Source organism: Apteryx mantelli, chromosome 15 (assembly GCF_036417845.1).
Source record: "Apteryx mantelli isolate bAptMan1 chromosome 15, bAptMan1.hap1, whole genome shotgun sequence".
Classification (NCBI taxonomy): Eukaryota; Metazoa; Chordata; class Aves; order Apterygiformes; family Apterygidae; genus Apteryx; species Apteryx mantelli.
Window position 1 is genome coordinate 16,298,519 of NC_089992.1, and position 22,040 is coordinate 16,320,558.

The following is a 22,040-nucleotide window of genomic DNA, read 5'->3' on the forward strand; positions in this document are numbered from 1 at the left end:
TTGTAAAAAGCACTGTAATTTGTTCTGAATTTTAAAGAAAAAAGATCAACCAAGGTTTGTTTTCCAGTATGAGAGCGTTGTAAAGAAAAATCTTATTAAAAACTACATAGCTCTTTATTTTGTTTTGAAAACTTTAGACGGACAGTAAAAATAACATAAGAAATGTAATTTTGCAAAAATATATATAAATAAGCAAGTATATACCATACCCCATCTCCAGTTTTATGAAAGTCAAGGTTGGGCAGTGTTGGCATATGCACAAAAGCTTTCTTCCTCAGTCCACTGTAGCAATATGTGATCAAGAATTAAGGTCTAAATTGTCTCTGCTTAGCTTGGGGACAAAAAAAGGCTTTAACTCCTTCCCCACCCGCCATGAAGTTTTTCAAGCAAACTGAAAAAATAGATCTGAAATCTACTGTCATTAACATAATCTCATAGCAGGCCAGGACCAGAAGGCTACGAATGGCTGCGTTCCTGGGCACACAGGTGGCCCCCCAACTACGCAGAGGAGCAACTGAGGCTGGATATGATGAACTTCATCTGAATTTGGCTTACGAGAACCACTAGCCCAGGCCAAATAACTTCAGCTAGCTACCCTGGATGTAAATCAAAATTCAGACTAAACGCCCTTACTAAACAAGACCTAAAAAGAAATGGAAAATATATCATTTTCAGAAGCAAATCACTCTATAAAAAAAAATTGTGCACAATTTCTAGCCTGTATTTAGTTTTTACTTCCAGTTTTAGTTCTTACTTTGCCCGTTTGCTAAATTTTATAAGTAACTGACATTTCCCTCTCATAAGGCATTTGAACAAACTGAAGAAGTTGCCTCATGACGCGATAAAGTGACTGAACTCCTCTCACAGGAAGGTGTTTTTTCCTAAGATCTCATACCATTTTTGTGGACCTCTCCTCACCCATGACAATTCTCTAAAAATATGGACACAAAAAGCCAGCTTTATTCTTACATCATTCTCATCAACACTGTACATAAAAATATACTTCCTACTTTACTCTCTCTTGTTTATACATGTAAGAGTCAGATTAGCTTTTTTTCCTCTCCCTAGCATTTCTTTGGGAATTCACGTACAGTGTCTGTTCTCTATGACCCCCAAATCCTTTCCAGAATCACTAGTTTTTCACTGCAAACATGGTCTTTATTTCTCTTTACTATACAGTGGAGCTTGCATTTGCTTGCATTAACATGGATGGAGTATAATTACAGTGAGTTAAATGTCTTAATACCTAGCCCCTTAGAAGTGTGAAGTAAGGTCACGTTTTAATCATCCTGAATTAGAGACTTAGGAAACAGAACTGAAAGAGACACCCTGGGCCAAGCTCTAATTATACCATGATTTCTTCCTTCCTTATGATTACGTTACAATTTCTTCCTTAAAACCTCTTTATCTCCATCCTGAAGACCACTGATAACTTTTGGATTCCACTGCTAAATAATCCAATGTTGTATTCAAAGAAACAATTTATCTGACCCAAAATTTGCCTGTTTACTACTATATGAAGACCTTTTTCTCTAGGGAAGACAAGCAATACAGGGCTGCCCACTAGCATTTAATTCTCTGTAAGTGCCTACTTCCAGTAAGACCTTAGCAAAGACCAGTACTACAGTGAGCCCACTGATCATCACTGCTGGTTCGTTTGAGTGGTTTTTAATTAGGGCCCACAAGCACCTTGATGCCCTTAGGTCTTCTCATGCCCTCTGCCTCCCTACCTTACGGCAGTGACATAGCCCACCCTGCACATCCAATGAAGCACATAGAGCGGGGGGCAACAGCAGGCAGCAGGTATTACATTACTTCACAATGATTTCTGATGATACTCGAGAGGTGCGATTCTCAAATTTGGAAAGACAAAATTTTTGCTGGTGAATAAACTCCTTTCAAAAATCACTACTAGCTTTTAATTTTCCAGTGGAACACTTCAGTGTGCTAAAGACTAGATGGAAGGAGTTATCCATATACTTAATACAATAGCTTTATTTCAGAAAAGCCTGAGGAAAATACACATCCTTGCAGCCTTTAGACTTGATCACTGCAATTCTTCTCCAGCAGAGCTTTGTGCCCTTACACTGAAGCAGCAGGACCACCAGCGGTATGAGTAGACACTTTTGCACAGCATTTTCCTGAATTTTTCACAGTAGCTGCCTGTCAATTGATTAACTAACTTGGCCCAAGATCAAAATGCCTGTAGTTCTGCCTACAACAGTATGTCTAGTTATGTTATATTTGTAGCACAGCTTAAGAAAGATCTCTGGCTTTACAACCAGCTTTTTAAGTTATTGGTGTGCACAGGTATTATGTAACAAGCAAGGAATGTTACGATAGTTCTGACCTGTGTTACTAATAAATTATTAGTTACTGCACACATGTAAGGCAAATCCCTTTTTTCCACTATCTCCCCCCCCTCCTTTGCACTAAATGACAAGGCTTCTTTGGTTACTCACTGTTTGACAGCTAAGCATTAGAACACAACAAGGACTAGTGTAACCCAAACTTAAGCACTTGTTTCTTGAAGTTATGTCTTGTAACCTAATGCTACAGTGATTAACAACTTCTAAAGAACTTTGGGGAAAATGTTTGCATTTTTTATTTAAAATTACTTCTAAATTTAGCTGGTAGGTCAGCCATAACAACAGATGTTCTCCAGGCAAGCGCAGAAGAAATGACTGGGAAGTGTTCTAGCAAAGGATATTTTGATTTGCCTCTTGTGCCTAGACGGCGGGCCTTCATATTTGGAAAGACATTTTTCATGATCTTTCCAAAGTCAGCAGCACTTAATGGGTGGTAGCCAAGATTGTCACAATAGCTCCTGCAACAAAGAGAAAGAAAACGTGAATGGAACCAAAGTTAATACAAAAGGCCAGCCTACGCGTTGGGCTCCATCAAAGGTTTTTAAAAGAAAACACTCATACCCATCCATGTTCAGAACTACATTTAACATTAATGAAGCTATCCACAATGAATTGAATACGTTAAAAATGTATAGTCAGAGCTACTAATACCATAGTTTTTGCCTTGTTCTCTTCTGAGTTCAAAGGCAAGTCACGTGGAGATTTAACAAGTAGTGGCATTATCTAGGGCACAGTTAAGATTTACTCCACAACTTAGTTTGAAGCTTACATTTCAATTCATTTATTTTAGGACATAAAGCAGCGACATTCTCTAGGCAGAAGCGTGGTTTGTGTGTGGCAAGGCCTGACGTCTTGCATGGCTATTCGAAAAGCAGCAGGTGAGAGATCTGCCTGCATGTACAGACAGACATTCTGCCTAGACAACCTCAATTTATTAAAGCATATCCTCCCAAGGCACCAGCTTTGCTTTTATAAGGTATAACAAACATGTATTGAGGCCCTAGTCCTCTTACCAGTGCACAAGCAACTATTTGCCCACGTTGAACTATGTAAGTTAAATTAAGCAGATGCCAACTCCTTACAGACATCCTTATAATCAGTTCTAAATTAACAGAGATTCTGCGGGCCACTGCAAACATAAACCTGTTAATCTTTACACTACTGACTATACTTCCTGAGAACATAGGGGAGAAAAAGCAACAGAAGGTGCTTATTTTTCTAAAGGCACTGTTCTAGTGAAATGGGCACAATTATCTGTCTTAGGTTCTCAAAAAACTGCAGAAGGAATTTTGTTTCAACATCTATTCAGATGTTTCAACATCTGAGATATTTTAAAAATATCTCCTTGAGGCAGAGAACAAGAATTGCTAATTTCACTGCAAAATGTGAACAATCTGGAAAATTACAATCACATGAAAGCACAGGAGAAAAATGGAAGCTGCTCAGGAACTTTTACCTATGTAGCAAGCACTGAAGGCTGCATAAAGATATGAATGCTATTACATATTGTCTTTTGTTTAAGACCCCTGTGGTATTTCACAGATGTTAATGCACTACGTCCCAAAACATACCACTAAAGCATTCTCATTCAGATTTCCATGACATGCCCAAGGTCACGGAATCGGCACCAGATAGCAATGACCTCCTTTCCTGTGAAAATTCCTACCAGAAATACATAAAAACAACCTGTCTCTGAAAAAAGAGGTGATTGTATGCAGTTCTGTACGGCATCATAGCAGGAGAGCAGAAAAACAATTACCTCATACACCACCTGCCTGCTACTCTAACCAGGTACATGTATGCAAACAAATTTCTGCTCATAGAGAAAGAAGGCAAGAAAGAAAAAGCATTCCTGAAACAGAAGTTTCATTTCCATCATCACCTACTAAAACCATAACAATTAATAATGACATTTGCATCAGAGTAGGCCAAAGGGACTGAAAACTTCAGCTGTATATAGAGCAGTATGCAGTTCTTGAGATACTGCACTGCATTTATTTTTTCTGTCAAAAATCCTAGCTATTACAGAGTAGGTATCTGTTGCACTTATCCTTGCTGGAGATGGGTATCCTTCACATGGAAAGCACCACCACAAATGTCATGCTGTCTGATGATAAACAGCAAGGTTTATGCTATTTGGTTCTAGCACTCCCCTGCAGAGCTCATCTACACCCGCTTCCCACCGCTCCTGGCCTACATTGCCCAAACCATGAGATGTCACCTGCAGACCTGTATATAGACAGCCATTATCCATGAGACTAAGAAAACTCCAAACTTTTATTTCTCCTTCCAAAAGCCAAAAAAAAAAAAGTGAATGCAATGCAATTCAGAGGAGTCAGCCTTGCGGAAACTTTCAGCCCACTCTTGTGAGAAGACTTGCACCCTTTTTTATTTAAAAGAAAGTCAGGAATGAAACAGAAAGTAGGGGGGGAAAAAAAGCATTCACAACAAGTGTCTGACCACGGGAAGGGGAGCCCATGGAGGCTCCATCCTTGGAGGCATGGCATCACACCTTCCTTCGGTGGGAAGGCACCTTGGCAGGGCTCCAGCCCAACCTCCAGCCCAAAGCAGGCTCGGCTAGAGGCCAGACTAGGCTGCTCAGGGCTTTGCCCAGCCTAGTCTTGCAAAGAAGGATGGAGGTTTCACAGCCTCTCTGGGCTCCCGTTCCAATGCTTAATTATCCTTCTTTATACGTTGACTGGATACAGCCCTGAGCAACCTAATGGCACTTTGAAGCTGCTCCTGCTTTGAGCAAGGGGCCGGACCAGGTGACCTCCAGAGGTCCCCTCCAACTTGAAATGTTCTATGTTTCTATACGGGACATCCAGGAAGTTTGTTGAATAATTTTTACCTATTTAATATACCAAATTTCATTAAAGTGAACCTCAGTCACAGTATCTGGTTTCTGGACAAGTCCCTTTGAAGCTAATACAAGGGAATGGATACTTCTCCAGCTTTGTTGCATCCTCTTAGAAATCAGAAGCTGTTTCAGTTATAATGTTGCTCTAGACAGGTCTCTATTTGCCTTTTGTCGTGGCCTCTTATCAGGCTCCACTAGATTTTAAATTTACACTTTGGAGATTCTTAAAAGGTAGGACACTGTCACTTGGTCATGCTGATTACAGGACATTAAGTCTCAACTAGCACGCCAAGGAGGGCTCTCTAAATTTCTCTGCTGCAGTCAGCAATATCGTTGACTGAAAAATATACAATATATGCAAAACAAAATAGAAAAAGTAATTTAGCAAACAACAGAATTAGGAGCCTATCAGTCAGTCAGTTTTAAAGTGAAAACTATTCTCTACGCAGGAGAAAATGAATAAATAAAAAAGGAAAAAAAATCAGCCCCTCAAGCCTAGCACATCTGTTTCAGGACAATTACTTGCTAGCAGCAGTAAACATACAGTTACACGGTCCCCTTGTATCCATACTGGCAGCTCCTGCAAGCTTGTGATTTCTAAGCTATTATTATTATTATCATGTAATTTCAGTTTTCAGACAGATCATTCCATACGGCCCCTCCTCCTCCTGGCTCAGCCGAGATCCCTCCATGTCCATCTGTGGTCTGTTATTGACTTGACAACACGTACCAGGAGCCTCTTGCCTGCAGCTCTTCTCTCTGCTACTTGCACTCCTGGCACATCGCTGAGCCCAGGAGCGGTTCTGCCGATTCGAAGGATGGGTGGGAAACGGATGGGGGAGGGAAACGCTAATCAGAGGCAGGAACCACAATGGACACACGACTGCTTGCGTTCCTTTGCACAGAGCTCCCCCACACAGTAAATTTGGCAAGAAAAGTATTTTTTTGTGAGATCTTCAAATTAAATGTACTCAAGACATAAAATACAATGAGTGTAGACTTGAAATAAATGACCAAAAAGATTATCTAAAAGCCAGCAAAGACCATCAGACTCTACAGCCCAGCTTAAACAGCTTCCTGGGCACGGAACTGGATAAAATGGAGATAAAAGCCTGTATTGAAACAGAAGGGCCAGAGAAAAGCTACATACACAGTGCCTCAAAAATCTGTCTTGCTACTGATCTTGCTTAGTGCTGTATTAAATGATGTCAGCAGAAAAAAGTGGCAAAATCATCTCATTCTGTAATGTTTGGAGGCATCATTAATACAGAAAGTGATTAGGTTGTTACAGGGAAAAGCTGAAAAGCCTTGATGAAGGAATAGAAAAAGAATAAATTAAATAGTTCAAAATGCAAAATAATACACATGAGAATCAGCAAGAGTTGTTGCTGTTAAGTAGGCACTCATCAACCGAATATGGCAAAAGAGAAAATGAATGTATTAGTCATCCTGTTATTAATTATGATCTATCAATAGCAGCTGATAAAAAGGTGGATACAATCTCAGTGCAAAACAACAGCAGAATTTGAGGCAGACATAGGAGAGTATTACTGTCGCTGTAGGTACAGGCAAAATCTCACACAGAATATTGTATGCATTCTGCATGCCATATTCAGGAAAGATGAATTCAACAAGACAGGTGCAGAAAGGTTATTATGAATAGCAATTGATAAAGAGCCTATTACATGAGAAGAAACAAAGACCTTGGCTTAAACCAGCAAAACAACCGGTCTCTAAAAATGGATTAGAGTGAAGAACCTTAGGAAGAGCTTGGCTCTCTTTAAGCAAAAGAACAATGCTGGCACAGAAATGAATCCTTCAAACGAGGTAGGATGGAAACTAGAAGGTTTAAAACCATCAGAGAAATAAAATTCTAGGTCAGACTTCCAACAGCAGCAATGGAGGTGGGAAACAACTGTTTTAGACAGAATTTGACCAGCTTTTAAAGGGAATATATAGGAAGTTGCTCGTGACAGAAGTACAGTAAGTTCCATGCTGTTCCTATCAGGGAGTATTATATAAAACACTGGTTAGGTGTTATCGAACAAGATTAACATATTTCTTGTGCATTTCATTTGTTTAACATACTATATATTTGTTTAACATACATAGTATTCCTAGATCTACTGCCTTCTTCTGTTCTAGCTTCTGAATGTTCCTCTAACTTATTGGTTAACATCCTTAACATTTAGTGCATGCAACCTATACATCAAGTAGCAGGCCCAGCAGCCAGTAAAGCAAAAATTAACAATTTACAGACTAGAAGAAAGAGATATGGGCTGACTCAAAGACCTCCTAATTTGTACTTAAGTGTATCAAGTGAATCTTTGGGCACCAAATAAATATGAATGATACGACTCATTTCCTTGGATCACTGTAGTAGCAGCAAGAAAGAGGACACAACTGTTTACTGAAGGCTCAACAAATCATTTTGTGGGCAAATGGGGGTTTTGTCTGCATAAATACTGCAGGACTGCACTCAGACTCTAAATCCTAAGTCTCTAGATTTAACTAGACCTACACCTGGATTCCTGTGAAAGGATTTTTACTAATAGGGAGAAGGTGCCTCAGTAAAACTGATTTGTAGGAAAACAGTGGAAGAATTTGATGGGCAGAAGCATCTACTCTCTGCATTCTGTATTACATGTTAAGCAGCTCCCCATGAGTCCCTATAATATTTTCTAATCTGTATTCTCCCATAAGTCCCAAAGCTGACAGAAGAAACGTGTCCCCTATAGAAAAAAAATCTTCTTATGGCACAACTTACGCTGTCAGTGTAAACAGTATCACGACAATGCCAACAAGAGAGGTGAAGTATCTCTCATCTACCTCCCATCTGAAATTCAGCTGCGAGGTCTCAACCTTCTTAAGCACTAGTACCTTATCCTCCGATGCATTTTTCATTTATTTTACCCCTTTAAAAGCAAGATAAATCTATTCACTTTTACCTAGAGACGTGGGCTTACAATTAGAAGAATAAGAAAGCAGAAAGAATACAGAAAGGAAGAATCACTGTGTTAAATTAGTTCAGAGACAAGAGCCTACAGAAATGCAAAGGAGCTGGCAATGCTATTAACACTTGCCAATGCTGGATTCGTGTAGAGTGTGAGTACCTGTCTGTCTCATTTCAGTAAGATAGAAAAATCACATCAAAGGTGATGCAGAAGCCCAGCAGTTTTGTAAGATTTATTTTGACCCAAGTTTACAGCAGGAATTGAGATGCTAGCACAATGCAGCACGCTTCTGAAACACTGATTTGTGTGTAGAATGCATAAAATTGCTTACTGTGAGCTCAAGCAACATCTATCTTTGCAAGCAGAGGAGAGAAAATGGTAACATAAATGAGACAGAAGTGAGTTTTGATATATCTTAAACCCCCTAGGTAAAGAAAATGATTTATCAAAACTCACTCCCATATCTATTTATATGCCTGCTCCCCACCTCCCACTCCAAGCCTATTCTTCCGTTGGTGTGCAAGAATAACTCATGAAAATATTCAGAGAAACTGAGTGTTTTAAAAACAGAACAGATGCTTTCAAAGAGAACAGATTCCAAACATTTGATATTTTCCTGAAAATTTGCTTACCACCCTCATTTTGTTAGGAAAAAATACAATACACAAATACTTGATGCAGCTACATAGAAAAACCATCCAAATTTCACACTACACAATCTGTAGATGATGATTTTTTCCGGGCATCTGCAGCTTGGCACAGCATGGAAGCCAAGCAGATTTGTTGCTGAAGCAGGCCATAAATTATTTAATAAGAAATATATTTAAGAATAACGCTTCCACTCCTCTCCCGCCCAGCAGCTGCTGCCGCTGTTGCTGTGTCTGCGTGAGTAGCTGTCTGTGCGGGGATTGGCCAGCCCAGCACATCTGTGCTATTGGCTGTGTTTCCAGGCTGCGTCACCGCTCGAGTTGATGGTGAGATTTCAGAAATAGGTACGTGCATGTTTATCAACCCCAGGCAAGCTAATGCCATCATGTTTCAGCTCAGCCAGAGTAAAAAAACTCTACCAGAGAGAGTTAATTAAAATGAAGTATTCGCATAAGGAAACCCAGCAATAACAATTACTAAGGGCTGATTTCTGTAGGCACTTAGGAGGTGAAGGGACTCGGCTCCCTGCAAATTACTGTAATTGTTCAGATTATGGAAATACTCATACTAGATCACAGATCTGTTATTCTTATTTATCTTCAGGCAACTGGGCTTTTTTTTTTTTTTCCCCTCCTCCTGTGGGGAACATACTGTAAATGAATTCAAATCCAACCTCTGTCAGATACTCCCTCTTCCTCGGTTCTAATCGCTTTCCTTGCTGCGTGGTAGCTTTGAGACTTGACAGCACAGACTTGCAGTGGATTGGTTACTGGTGCCATACACATTCAGATATACTGTGCCTTTAGAGAAATCAGGGTTGCCACAGGAAGGTCCAGTAGTTATGCATTATTCCAGAGAGAAAGGTATGATGGGCTTGATCTTAGGTTTTGAATAGCTCCACTTCCAGGAGGAAATTGGAAATTCAACCCTTCATCCTGGTAAGGCAGTCACACACACACACACACACACGTGTATGTGTATATATGTACATAAAGCCAGACGAAAAATTTATTGTAAGAGAATAATTGATGCTTTTTAACCAATGCCACTGTTTGTTCACAAAAAAGCAATATTAATACTGATATTTCCTTTTAAGAAATACTTATACATTTATTTCAGTGTATGCAATGCACATTTTAAACAGTACAGTCCTACCCTCAATGGCAGAAATAATGAACAGGATTTGCCTTGCTGTAGCTAGCATATTCTTAGTTACATTAGTACCTAAGGCCTAATTCTTCTATATGCACTTGTACATGTACATCAACGGAGTATCTGTAGAGCTTGTGTCACAGAACTTGCTATAGCCGCATATATGGATTCAGTTTAGGAGCACTCACTTGTATTCATCATAAACCTCCTGTTTGGGAAGGGATGTCTCAGGGTGTTCTTCCAAGGTATTCCGTATCCAAGAAAATGCATGCATTTGCTGCGCACGGCTAGATGACATGGAGATCTGATCACTAGTGAAAGAAGAAACAGTTCTGATAAAAGACTTCACTCTATAGCTCCTCCTTGGTTACAAAACTTAAAAATGGACCACCTACACAGATGGAGAGATACCAGAGAGAAAGAGAGCCAGCACCTCACACATTTAGCTCTTCCTTCACAAGTGGGCAGTTGTCATCTTCCTCTCTCACCTACAGTTTAGCAAAGTGACTCCATACTCTGGGTCTTTGACGGGTGAGAGTTCAGCTATTTCCCCTCTTACATTTATTGTCTCTTACCGACCACCTGAGCTTCAGCCTGCTCAGTCTTTGGAAACATCCAACTTTCTCAGCAGAGCTCAGAGTACTTCCAGTAGGCGCCTGTCTGCCTATAATTATCCTGTGCTATTTGGGGATGTTGCGATCTCCAGGTTGGTTTTCTAGATCTTACTTTAACCAAACAAATATTACCAGAAATACTATGAATTCTTTCTTTCCCCTACCATCACATTTGCGTTGCTGCATTATCACTTCCTACATAAGAAGGGAAGGAACAATCATGCTTAGACTGCAAAACACTTTCTTTGATGAGCCTTATGTGGTAGGAGATTTATGTTTACAAACTACCCACGCACTAAAGATTTCAAAGTTAAAAAAAAAAAAAAAACTTACAGGAAAAAAAAAGTCCTTAACATTTATTAAAGACTGTTTCTATCAAACACAGCATGTAAATGCATTCTGAACAGATAAGTCCCAAGGAAGTTAAAGTTTTCAGAATTAGCTGCTTTCCTTTACGCACACACAAGTCACACACGTACCTTTTGTCTCCATTGTTGGGACCCGAAGGCAGCTGAAGGTAGAGGTAGAGTTTCTCTAGGTCTGTAAACTTCTCAACTTCTTGCTAGATAACAAAAATGTTTTGTTTAAAAAAAAAAAAAAAAAAGGGAGGGGGGAGAAAAAGCAGGGGGTGGGGAACCAAACAATAAGAGTTGAGTTTGAGAGTCAGAACCTGTCACACAACAGCATATTCCAGATAACGGCAGTAGTTACTGATGTGAAAGAATGCAATTGTGAGCGTTCTGGGAGCAGAACCTTGATTTCCTCTATGCACACTAGGAAAATCAGTTGTGGTAACGTACTTGAGCCTTATTGGTTGGCCTCCATGCAGCAAGGAGCAAAGGGATACTCCTTCAGGAAGATACTGCAGAACCAATGTAGCCTTTTCTAAAGGGAAAAGAAGGCGGCAGGGCTAATGGCCAGTGAGACCTGACAGTTTCCTTCAGCAGTGAACAGAATTGAGTGAAGAAACTAAAAACCTGAACTGCATTTCAAGCCAGGGGTCCCCACCCGACAAAGGCTGGGCAGAGTCTTTCCCAAGCTCCAGCCAGGTCAAGACCCATCGCCCATCAGTGGCTCATAACTAACGAGAGGAGAAGACAGAGGCGAGCTCCCACCTCCTCTCTGCTGGCGGCTGCCTTGAACATGGGGGTTCCCTAAGCCACCCGCGCCACCAGGAAAGCGCTGCCTGGTAAGGGAGCGTGGAGAACGCAGGAGCTTTCTAGTCCCAGCTGTCTAACATGACGAAGAAACAGCTTCACAGAAGTGGGCCACCAGCAATGTGACAGACGTTCTCAGAGCCAACAGAAACATTTCCAGCAGCAGCCAGGTAACATACGCTAGGTTTGTTGCTTCTATAAGCTGCAGCAAACCACAACATTTGTTTTCTTTCTCTGACAAACTCCTGAAATTTGTTGACACCGATTTCTGTGCGGCTTTTGCAGCAGCTTACACAGCAATGGTGCTTAAACCACCAAACAGCCAAAGAGCAATTTCTTAATGGGTGCATTTTGCAAAATTCTCTCTGCACAAATCACAGCCTTTGGTCTTCCCTTTAACAAACCCTATTGAAACTACTGAAAACAGCAACAAATTCTTCAATGAAAGAATTTAAAGGAAATATAACAACAGCAAGAAAATTTGCATTTATTATGTCGCCTTTGCTTCAAGGAAAGGTTTAAATGGCAAATGCCAGAGAAGCATGCCCCAGGACACGGTTCAGGTAAGAAGATAACCTCATGTGGTACGTGTTAATCCACAAAAGGACTTAGAAGATAGCCTCTCTTTCAAATCTAATGTGTTACCGTACAACATAAAGGGTGAGGTTTTTAAGGAAATATTAAGAGTTTAGGAAATATTAAACCCATTAGCTCTCCCGGAGCTGCAGCTCTGGCAGAAAGAAGGGGCTGGGGGCAGGAGGCCTTGCCCGAGTGGCAGAGGCACGGCTATGCAGGCCACCCTGGTGAAGCCCCTCGTTTGAGAAACAACCTATGTCAAGAGAAGAAACGTGACTGGGATTACATTAGAGAAACCGTTCTCGACAGTGGAAGCTACCCAGCAACTCACTCGTCAGCAAAACTGCATCCTTGATGTTCAGACAGCTAAGGATTATGAATTTTTCACGTCTTCCGCTGAGAAAGCTGGGTAATAACTTTGTCTCACTGTTTTCATCGAAAACCCACTCTTTTCTACCCCTTGCCACCGGCAGCACATTTTGGACAACTCCTTCAGCATTTTGGGGGGAGCCCTGGAGGCAGGATCTTTCAGGAGAGAGGAACATTAATATGCAGCCGGGATTCAGAGGCCGTTCATGAAGGTAATCCTACCTGGGTGATAATTAGATAAACCTAAGCTTATTAGATGAGCCTGAATCTATTTAGACTTAACCACCTTAAAAACGAAGGAGCTGCACCAAAGAGATGGAACCTGGCAATCAGCACAAGTAGATTCAGGAAACAGAACTACTATGTTTTGTGTAGACTATTTTCTCCAAATGTTTCTAAAACTCTCGAAATTTAGTTCACAACCTTGGTAAGTATAATTTCTTTTTAACCTCAGCTGACACCTACCAGTTCTCAGTGCCAAGTCTCCAGCAAACTCAATAACAACTATATTATTGAGACTGCTCAAAGTATCAAAACTTTGAATTTCTTAATGCAGTCATAAAAGCATTGGTAAAGCAGAGGATCATTTCACCTGGCCTACTGACTAGGAATCTCTGACCAAGGGAAAAAGAAAAAGAGGAAAAAAATAATAATTAAAAGATTCATTCATCCTGAGTTTTCCTTTGTGGTAAGCTGGATGTGTACATAAACGAGTAAAAAAACCACAAAATATAAAGTTTCTTTTTTCTCCTAAGAAAATAGTCAATATCATGTTTGGTGAAAATCAAAATTGTGTATTATGTGGAACAGCAGGGAAAAGAGTCACACCATCAAGAGAAGACTGCGAGGCAGGCATCTTCTTGGAAGAACATTCCCCTTTGTGTAACCCTTCAAAGCTTATGCTACAATAGTTTTTAAAACCCACAGAGAATGTAAAATGTCTGGGGAATCCTCTTCCACTACTTAAAAGGACCTAAGCAAAAATTTTGCTTCAAGTTTCCTGACCTTAAAGGCTTGAGTCTCTCTGTCAAGTTAAATAAAGGGTGTCTAATTCTCCAAAGGTTATTTATAAACCATGCTTCTTGAGGCTGCATTAGAAAGCTATATAAGAGTGCTAAACTGGTTGCAGGACCAAGGTGTAAAGCCCTCACAAAGCACCACCTCTGCTATTTTAGGTCTTCACACATTATGTTCATCTCCTATAATCTCTAACTGGAATTACATCAAATGAAGATTCGGTGAAGATGTGGAGCAGGCAGTGTTCATACTTATTTCACAACTTTCCTTCAGTTAACACAAAAAATATGTCCATTATTCTAAATATCTTAGTTATCTATCTTATACTTTGACACAGAAAAACTAAGGACAAAGAGTTAGAAACCTGAACTCACAGATCAGCAAAGACTTTCAAGTGTCATATCAAGAAGCAGGTGTCTTTACTGAGATTTTTGTTTGTTTGTTTCAATAGTCATGATTCCACAAAAGAAACACACAAAACATATAGCAAACAAATTAAACCAGAGATCCATTTATCTTTGTAAAACAGCAACTGCACAGATCTGATCCAAACGAATCTGTCCTTTTGCTGCCTAAGAAAGATACAGAACAAGGCTCTCAGGAACAAAAGTAACTTTCTTTTTCATTCTAATTGGCATTTTGTTTGGGCAAATAAACAGGTTTGAAAAACAGGATGGCCAAAATAATTTTTTCGTTTTTTTTTTTTTTAATAGCAGTTTTTGACATCTGGTTCCATTCTGAGTGACAATAACCAGACACTGAAACTTTTCACAGCACACGGAGACAAACACCAGCTCAACCCAGAATGTGGTTAAGGAATTCATTTGTGATGTAGGAAACATGAGTTTATTCATGTTCCTGCTTTGAACTGGAGAACCTAGATTTGAACTTGAGTCTCCAGTATCACAGAACACTCTGCTGATCTGCTGGCAGCTCTCAACTGTTAGGGAAGTTTCACCCTAAAGTTGTCAAAATGAATTACCAGGGAAATCTCCAGGGATTGTGCTTTTTCTGGGTTGTTTTAAAGAAGAAAATATTCAGTCAGGCCAATTGTAAAATAAGATGAGGAAGGATACTACTACTAATACAAGGAATGGTGAGCAGAGTTAGAGCTTCTTTAATTAACACAGCGATGAACAGCATTAAATTTGAATGATTTTACATTTCCATAATGAAGGTAGAACTACAAGTTATTTCTGTCTTAGAATTTTGGTGAAGAGGAGTCAATGGCCGGGGCACTGCTGCAAGCTTTTTGCAATACTACTATTTCAGAGAAAATGGACTGATCTTCATATTCAGATCTACATTTTTAGGTATTTATATACAACTATAACTAAACTCTCAGGCCTGGAAAGTAAAAAAGGCTATTGTGATGGCAATGTAACTTGCACCTAGTGGCAGACTGGTTCTAAATCTTGTCATATTTCAGCAGAACAAACATCTATTATTGAACAATCAGACTAAGAATAGCAAAGTAGACAAGCAAATAATCTCCCCACTTTGAATAAGGGAAGCAAGAAGTAAAGGTTAAATAATTTGCTCAAGGTCAGGTGATTTGTTGGGAATATGATCAAGTTGGAAAATAGCTATAAGATTGCTAATACTTCAAACAGAAGCTATTATTTTTAAAAGAGAGCTGCTCATAAACACATCTGGTATGCTATATCTGAACAGAAGCAACAGAAACATACTTCAGGTGCTAAATATTCCAAACAAGCCCTAAAAATACATGGCAGCTTTGTACTGACAAAGCATCCAAGTACAGCTGCCAAAGCTTCATAGAGCTTCTGCTTGTTTTCTGTAGGGCCAAAAAGCAGCGACAAGCTAACCACCTTGTCTGCAGCAGGACTCGGGCATATTGCTTCAGCAGCAGCAGACCATGTATTTGTGCTGCCTACACTATAACTGTTCCAACAATCAGTGGCTTTGGTCATTACTGCCATCTATCCAGCAATCTCTCACCAGCACTGACCTCTTTTTAGCAGATTAAGGAAAGAAGCCTTCACCTTCTTGCTAAGTGATTATATGGATCACACCATTTTTTAAATCAGGTTCAAGAGTTCAATTAGTATGTGGCAACAAACATAACAAGCAAAGTCATAAGAGGATCTACTTCTAGACACGTTTACTACAGTTAAAAAGATGTTATAATGAATTTTTAATGGCTGTTTACACCACAGTTCTTGCTAATTATCTTTTCTGGATTGCACAGCACACAATGATTTTCTTATGCTCTTCCAGAACCTGACAATATGTCAGAATGCAAACGGTGCAGCACAAAACTTAAGGCAGGTAACTCTGGTCTCCTGTACAAATAAAAATTGCAGTCTTAGTACCCTTACTACTAGCTGTTTTCTATAGTCCTCTGCTGTTAGCTGCCCCCACAGCAAAGACCACTGCCATTAGCTTTGTCTCTTCCCTTTTCTTTGTTGTTACCCTGTTGTAAACTAGGCAGCCTCTACGCTAAAGAGCATCGTCTCTGCGTGTATGTGTGCTACTCTGCGCACTGCGGCTGGGGCTCGTGCTGCCAAACACAAACAACAGTAAGTGCAGTTTGAGTTTTTCCTCCATTGGTGTTTTTTATTTTAAGGTTGCTGGCAAACTGATGAAGTTTAAATAGTTTAAGGTATCATCAGCACCCTTCCAATATAACTGAAAGCTGCTCCCAGACCTCCTTTTCAGGGTAAAAGAAACACAGATATTGCCCCTGCAGGCTTCATGAGACTGATTCAAAGACTCTGACGAGGTTTCTATCTGAACTCAACGTGTAAGAACACGCACTTAAAGGAAATGTATGGATCTGGCCATAAACTTGGACTCAGACTCTCTGCAGGCAGTTGGGTACTGATGATGTCTGAATACCCCAATCACAGGAGCACTCCGACAAACCCATACGTATCATATCAACCAGAGAGGAGCCTGCTCATTCACCTTCTGCAGGACAAAAAGGCCTGAAAGGAAGCTCCTCACAAGCAATTTAGAACAATTTATTCATGGCCTTTTAGTTTTAAACACTTTTAGACTCTGTGCTGCAGCTCACAGCTTTAAAAAAACCATGGAAACCGCAGAAACCATCTTAGCAGAATGTTTCTCTCTGGAATGTTTACCTTGCTTTCATATTTACCTCCTGAAACTATTCTGACCTTGGATTTTGCCTTTTAAACTATCTGAACAGCACTAGATCTAACCTCTACTACGCTAGAGTGGCCTTGCCATTGCTGATGGGACTTCTCTGAACTCATCAGCAGGACAGGCAAGGAAGCATCAGAAACAGAAAATCGGACCATCAAACTGCTGCTCTGTTCACAGTCAGGCTACGGAGCCTGCTTCGGGTGCAAGGGCGCTATTCAGAAAAACGGCCTGCCCATCTGATGGAGGACCACAAGTGACCTATACGAGTGAATGGAAATACTGGCTTAGACAAACTGCCACCTACTCCCAGCTTCAGTGGTCTAGGCCCACAAGTCTGCAGATTTTAATACAAGAATAGTCCTACTGTACTCTCATCTTAAAAATGATTTCCAAGAAGCAGATTAGTCTGCTACTTATTTACTCCTTCTCTGATGCTACAAAAGAATTCCTCCCCCACTTCCCATTTTGTACTGCAGAAAAAGCTGGCGTTAAGTAGTTTTGCAAGTGCAATTTGCCCTTTTGCCACTGAAGACAAATTTAAGATCTTATATTCACCTACTTTGTGTCCACAGATGCCACTGAAAAATAAAGAGGGGAACAAAAAAGGACATTTTGCATCATTTGTTTAGTCAGATGCAGCCAAGAATTCTTTTAAGCATAGGTAAAACTGGGTCCAAAGTTTGTTTGCAATACAACAATACAGTTAGCTTTAAACTTCTGGACACAATAAATTAAGACAACACTGTAAGGAAAGAATTCCGTGCCATCTGAATTAGCCTTTGACAACTTGACTTTAAGGTATTCCTGCTCTGCTCAGCTGGATAGATTCTATTTGATAGTATCCAGATGGTTGTCTGTGTCATCATTTTATCTTACCTGCTGGTACTTCTGGATGAAATGCCAAAGACAGAAAGTCAGAGTAAGTAGTTCCTTCTAGTCTTAAGATTTATGAACTCAGACTCTGATTTAAAGAAACTTAGAGCTTGCTCACTATTAAAGAAGCAGGCAAAACCACTTTCTGAGTTAGTCCTAGGTATTTGTTTCCCAGAAATAATATTTTCTGACAGTCTAGATCCTGTTATTTCAAATGCACAAAGGAAGGAGATGCTTATACATTTAAAGGGCTTTTCTTCTTCAAAAATGGCACATCTCTCTGTCCTAAGAAGCATAACTGAACAGCACCTGTAGTATTGCTCATTTCTGGGAAAATACCTCAAATGGTGTGCAACTTTTGAGGTTGGCAGGATTTAAAGAAACAAAACAAAAATCTGACAATTATGGCACCTGCAAGATTTTCATGGACCAGGACATTAGCATGCCAGGTTTTGTAAAAACACGCAGTTCAATACAGTTCCTTCCCTAAAAGGTAATATTGGCCATTAATCAACTGCTTTAAGGAAGCAGCAACAAGTAGTCAAGGGCAATAATCACTGTTATAACAAAACAAAGAGCCAAAAGAGCAATGGAACCTGAGGGCACAATTTGCTTCTTGCAGATGCTGATCTGTGCAATACATAACCCTGTATTGAATATAACCATGCTTACAAAAGCAGTAGGGCACATTTTCCATGCCTTATCTATATGGACAGCTCTACAAGTGGAAACCATGGCCAGCATAGTAATCATGCTGCTGATTTGTGAAGAGGGCAAAATCCCCCTGAAAATGAACACTAAACCCACATCATATATTCTTTTGGCAATGGGAACTACTTTTGATCACATTTAGCATAGTACATTAAAGTATTACCAAGAAAAGGCTTCATAATAGCTGTCAGTCTCCAGAGCCATCTATTTTGGCCTTACAATTTTATCAAATATTAAAAAGCGTTCTGGAGTTGTACTTACCAAAATGCAGTCCACTTTAGATTGTACAGTTTTGCTAGATGTGAGGGAAGAAAGAGAGAATAGAAATCTTGAATTAATCTAAACAGTAATGACAAAAATATTACATTTTAGAATTGCTATAGCTATACTAGAGGCTTAATCTCTTGCTGTGAAATATCCTGCTAATCTATGGAAGAATACTCATCCTGCTACTTTTTTGTAGAAAGTCACTCCAAATGTAACTGTTTGTCATAATACTTGCCTTTTTGCTCTTTTATATAAAAGCAGTTTATATAAGAAACTGTGTATATGTTTTAATTAAGTATCATTGCAATTGAGAGCTACTACCCAAGTAGCCAAACTGTCGGGAGGGATGTCACTACTTCGCAGCACTGGGTTCAGATGATTGTATGCTCTTCCACAATGCAGATGCATTTTACCTGTTCATCTCTGAGCACAAAGAAAAAAAACCCTGCTTCAAAAAATCCCACCACCTCAAGGCATTTGTTTCTAGTTTTCCAAAGAGTTAGTACAAAGCAGGCACAGTTGGTATTCCACTGAAAACTTAGTTTTCCACTTTCATCTCACCACCTCCCAGTTGGTTTATTAAAAAGAGACTGGGTGGAGACTCAAATTAAAGTATGCCATAAATGACCTCAGTAAATGTGCCAAGGAGCGCAAATGGTATGGAACTTCTTATACTTCACATAAACACACCCATAAGCAACTTCTGTGTTTCTTAAGACTGTGTTTCACATGCTTGGTCTGACTCTGCATCATCTGAAGGTATTTACCATTGCTGTGAAGAGCAGCAGGAGCTTTAATGTGCAAAAAACAATAGTCTGTAATGCTGGACACCTTCTGAACAAGCACTAAAACAACTAGTTTCTGAGTTTAGGGAGCAATCTTTTCCTACTGGAATAAAATACAAGTCAGCCTACTGTTAACACAGAACAAAGCCCATCACTATCAATTATTTTACTTTTATGCAGGCATCGCTACGTCACCAAGACAGATCAAGTAAGGTATCTGATGGAAATGTTAAATCACAAGCAAGAAATAAAGAAAACAAAAGTCTCTAGTATCAGGGGGGAGGGGTGGTAGGGGGGAAACAGAAAGCAGACCCACTGAAACAACATCTACTGTTGCACCAGATGCTCAGAGGCAGGAGCTAGGCTGTCCAGTCTGCTACAGTACCTCATTTTGAAACCAGGTCTAAATTCTGTTCTGCCAGAGCTGCTATTACTGACGTGGAAGTGCCCATTCCCATACAAGAACTGCGTATAGCTATAACAACAGAATTTAATCAAAACTTCAACAGGTAAGAAGAGCAGACATCTACTGAAGCAGATACACCAGCATTTGATTTTGCACTAGGAGAAGACAGTCAGTTGGGTAGATGCTCAAGGATGACAAGGAAGGGATAAAGCAGAGCATCTGGGATTTGTGAGAAGAGAGTGTTAAAGACAGTAAAATGGAAGCTTTTCTTAGCCCGGGGAAGGGGCCTAGGTCTAATGTAGTATCTGAAGAAGGAAAAGAGCACCCAAATGTCATCTCACTGTCTTACTACAAAAATCAAATGACACCAAGCATAGAAACCTGCTGCTGCTGTTAAGGGAGATCACTGCTCCAGACTCAAAGCTGACCAAGGCATGTTGACAAAAGTCAACCGAAACATCCGACTGTTCTGGGCACAAGCACCTTCTTCACCCAGGAATGCACCCTGTTCCCCTGTCTTGTGTCCCTATCAGGTCTCATGACCCCTGGGCTGCTACAAATCCACAGCCTCTCTTACAAAGTGCTGCTCATGACAGTGGGCAACAGGGCTCAGGCGCACATGCCCATTTTGGTACCTAAACCTTGCTATAGGCTTCACATGCTAGCTTAATGCAGAAAAGGAGCGTGGAAGGTAAGGGGATGCAGGGAGATGAACAGACCAAACTCAGGCCGAACACAGCCTGTATTCCACAGGCTTGCACACAACATCACGCGTTAAATTTTTCAGGAGAATATGCTTCGGCCAGCATGACTGACAGCCCTACTAGACTGTGTCACACTGCCCATAAGCATGCCTGCTTGCATTTATATTTTCTTCTTGCAAAAAGAAAGAGGCAAGTCTTTCTTTTCAGGAGGCAACTGGGCAGGAGACCCCTAGAGCTCTCCTTTTATCTCCAAAAATCAGTCTGAGCCACTAAATGGAAACTCTCAAATTTGGTTCAGGCTCTTCTAGTTTTGACCTCTGTTCCCACAGTACTGACCAATAGTGTCTGGAAGGACAAGCAGAAGAGCAATAATAGGACCAGTGAATACAATTTTTATACATATATATACATGCGCACACACACACATATATGTATGCATATACATATACACACACACACCCCCTGTACTGAACTCTGGTGGGCAGGAGTAATGTTTCCTTTTTGCCAAATGGTGGCACAAAAAGCATAGCCAAGTTCATGTCTTCCAACGTGCAAGCAGATGTCATGCCATTTAAAAGGCAAAGGTCCTATGCATTAAGCAGGCATGATGTCTATTTTAACAGCAATTTTTTTTATCTCCTGTTCTGTGCTCCCTAGTTTATTAGGGGAGACATTGTTAAAATTTCTTACTGGTAAACTGAGGTTTCTTCCACCCTAATCAGAGCACAGGTGAGCATACCCTGATTCTACAAAGCCTCTGCCCGCTAACATAAGTAGTCCTATTTACTGCCAGTGGAGTCGTTCCATGTGAAAATTAAGCAACAGCAACTCTGAAGAACCAGTCTTTATACTGGGAACTTGCTGGGACAGTGACCATTCCATGGTCCGGAACATCGCCCAGAGAAGCTCCACCTGGTGAACTCACAAGATGCACCATCTCCATTATACCAGGAAAATAAAAGGGCAAGTGACAGATGCAGTGAAGGAACAATCATCCTATTTGCAATTTATCTGCCACTTTTGTTTACTTCACCCTACCTTTTCCTTTGCAGGCTTACAGGACAGATGTATTTTGAAAGCTGAAAGTTAGTTTACAAATAAGTCTGCTTCTGTCTCTGTGAAATGCATCCACTACTTAATACTTCAGCTGCAGTAACTGCACCAGTTGTGCTCAGTTTTACCGGCACCAAGATTTAACTTGGTCAACTGTCTTGGAAAACTTCCAGCAACTGTTAATTCTGTAGGCCTCCTATATCCAGCAATCACAAAAGCACAGCAGAATCAAGCCCTATATGATGTTATTTCTAACATTTGGAGGCTGTTATCCACACACTTTGCTACATGTCTCATAACGGCTGCAGGAGAGCACCAAAAGCGATAAATGTTCTCACTAATGAAAATAACTATTTGAATCTGTTAGTGACTTGAGCCCATTTGAAAACTAAA

The 22,040-nt window shown here is 40.2% G+C and overlaps 1 protein-coding gene across 1 annotated transcript in view; it reads right to left on the bottom strand.

Moving 5' to 3' along the window:
- The window catches only part of RFX7 (regulatory factor X7), a 59,480-nt gene that overhangs the window by 12,738 nt on the left and 24,702 nt on the right, over positions 1–22,040 (bottom strand). Inside the window, exons 2-6 of the mRNA XM_067305309.1 lie at positions 18,694–18,727; positions 11,077–11,159; positions 10,172–10,294; positions 2,711–2,827; positions 210–294 (exon numbers count right to left, since the gene is read on the bottom strand). Of these exons, the coding sequence (XP_067161410.1) occupies positions 210–294; positions 2,711–2,827; positions 10,172–10,294; positions 11,077–11,159; positions 18,694–18,727 (442 nt within the window). The remainder of the gene's footprint in view (positions 1–209; positions 295–2,710; positions 2,828–10,171; positions 10,295–11,076; positions 11,160–18,693; positions 18,728–22,040) is intronic.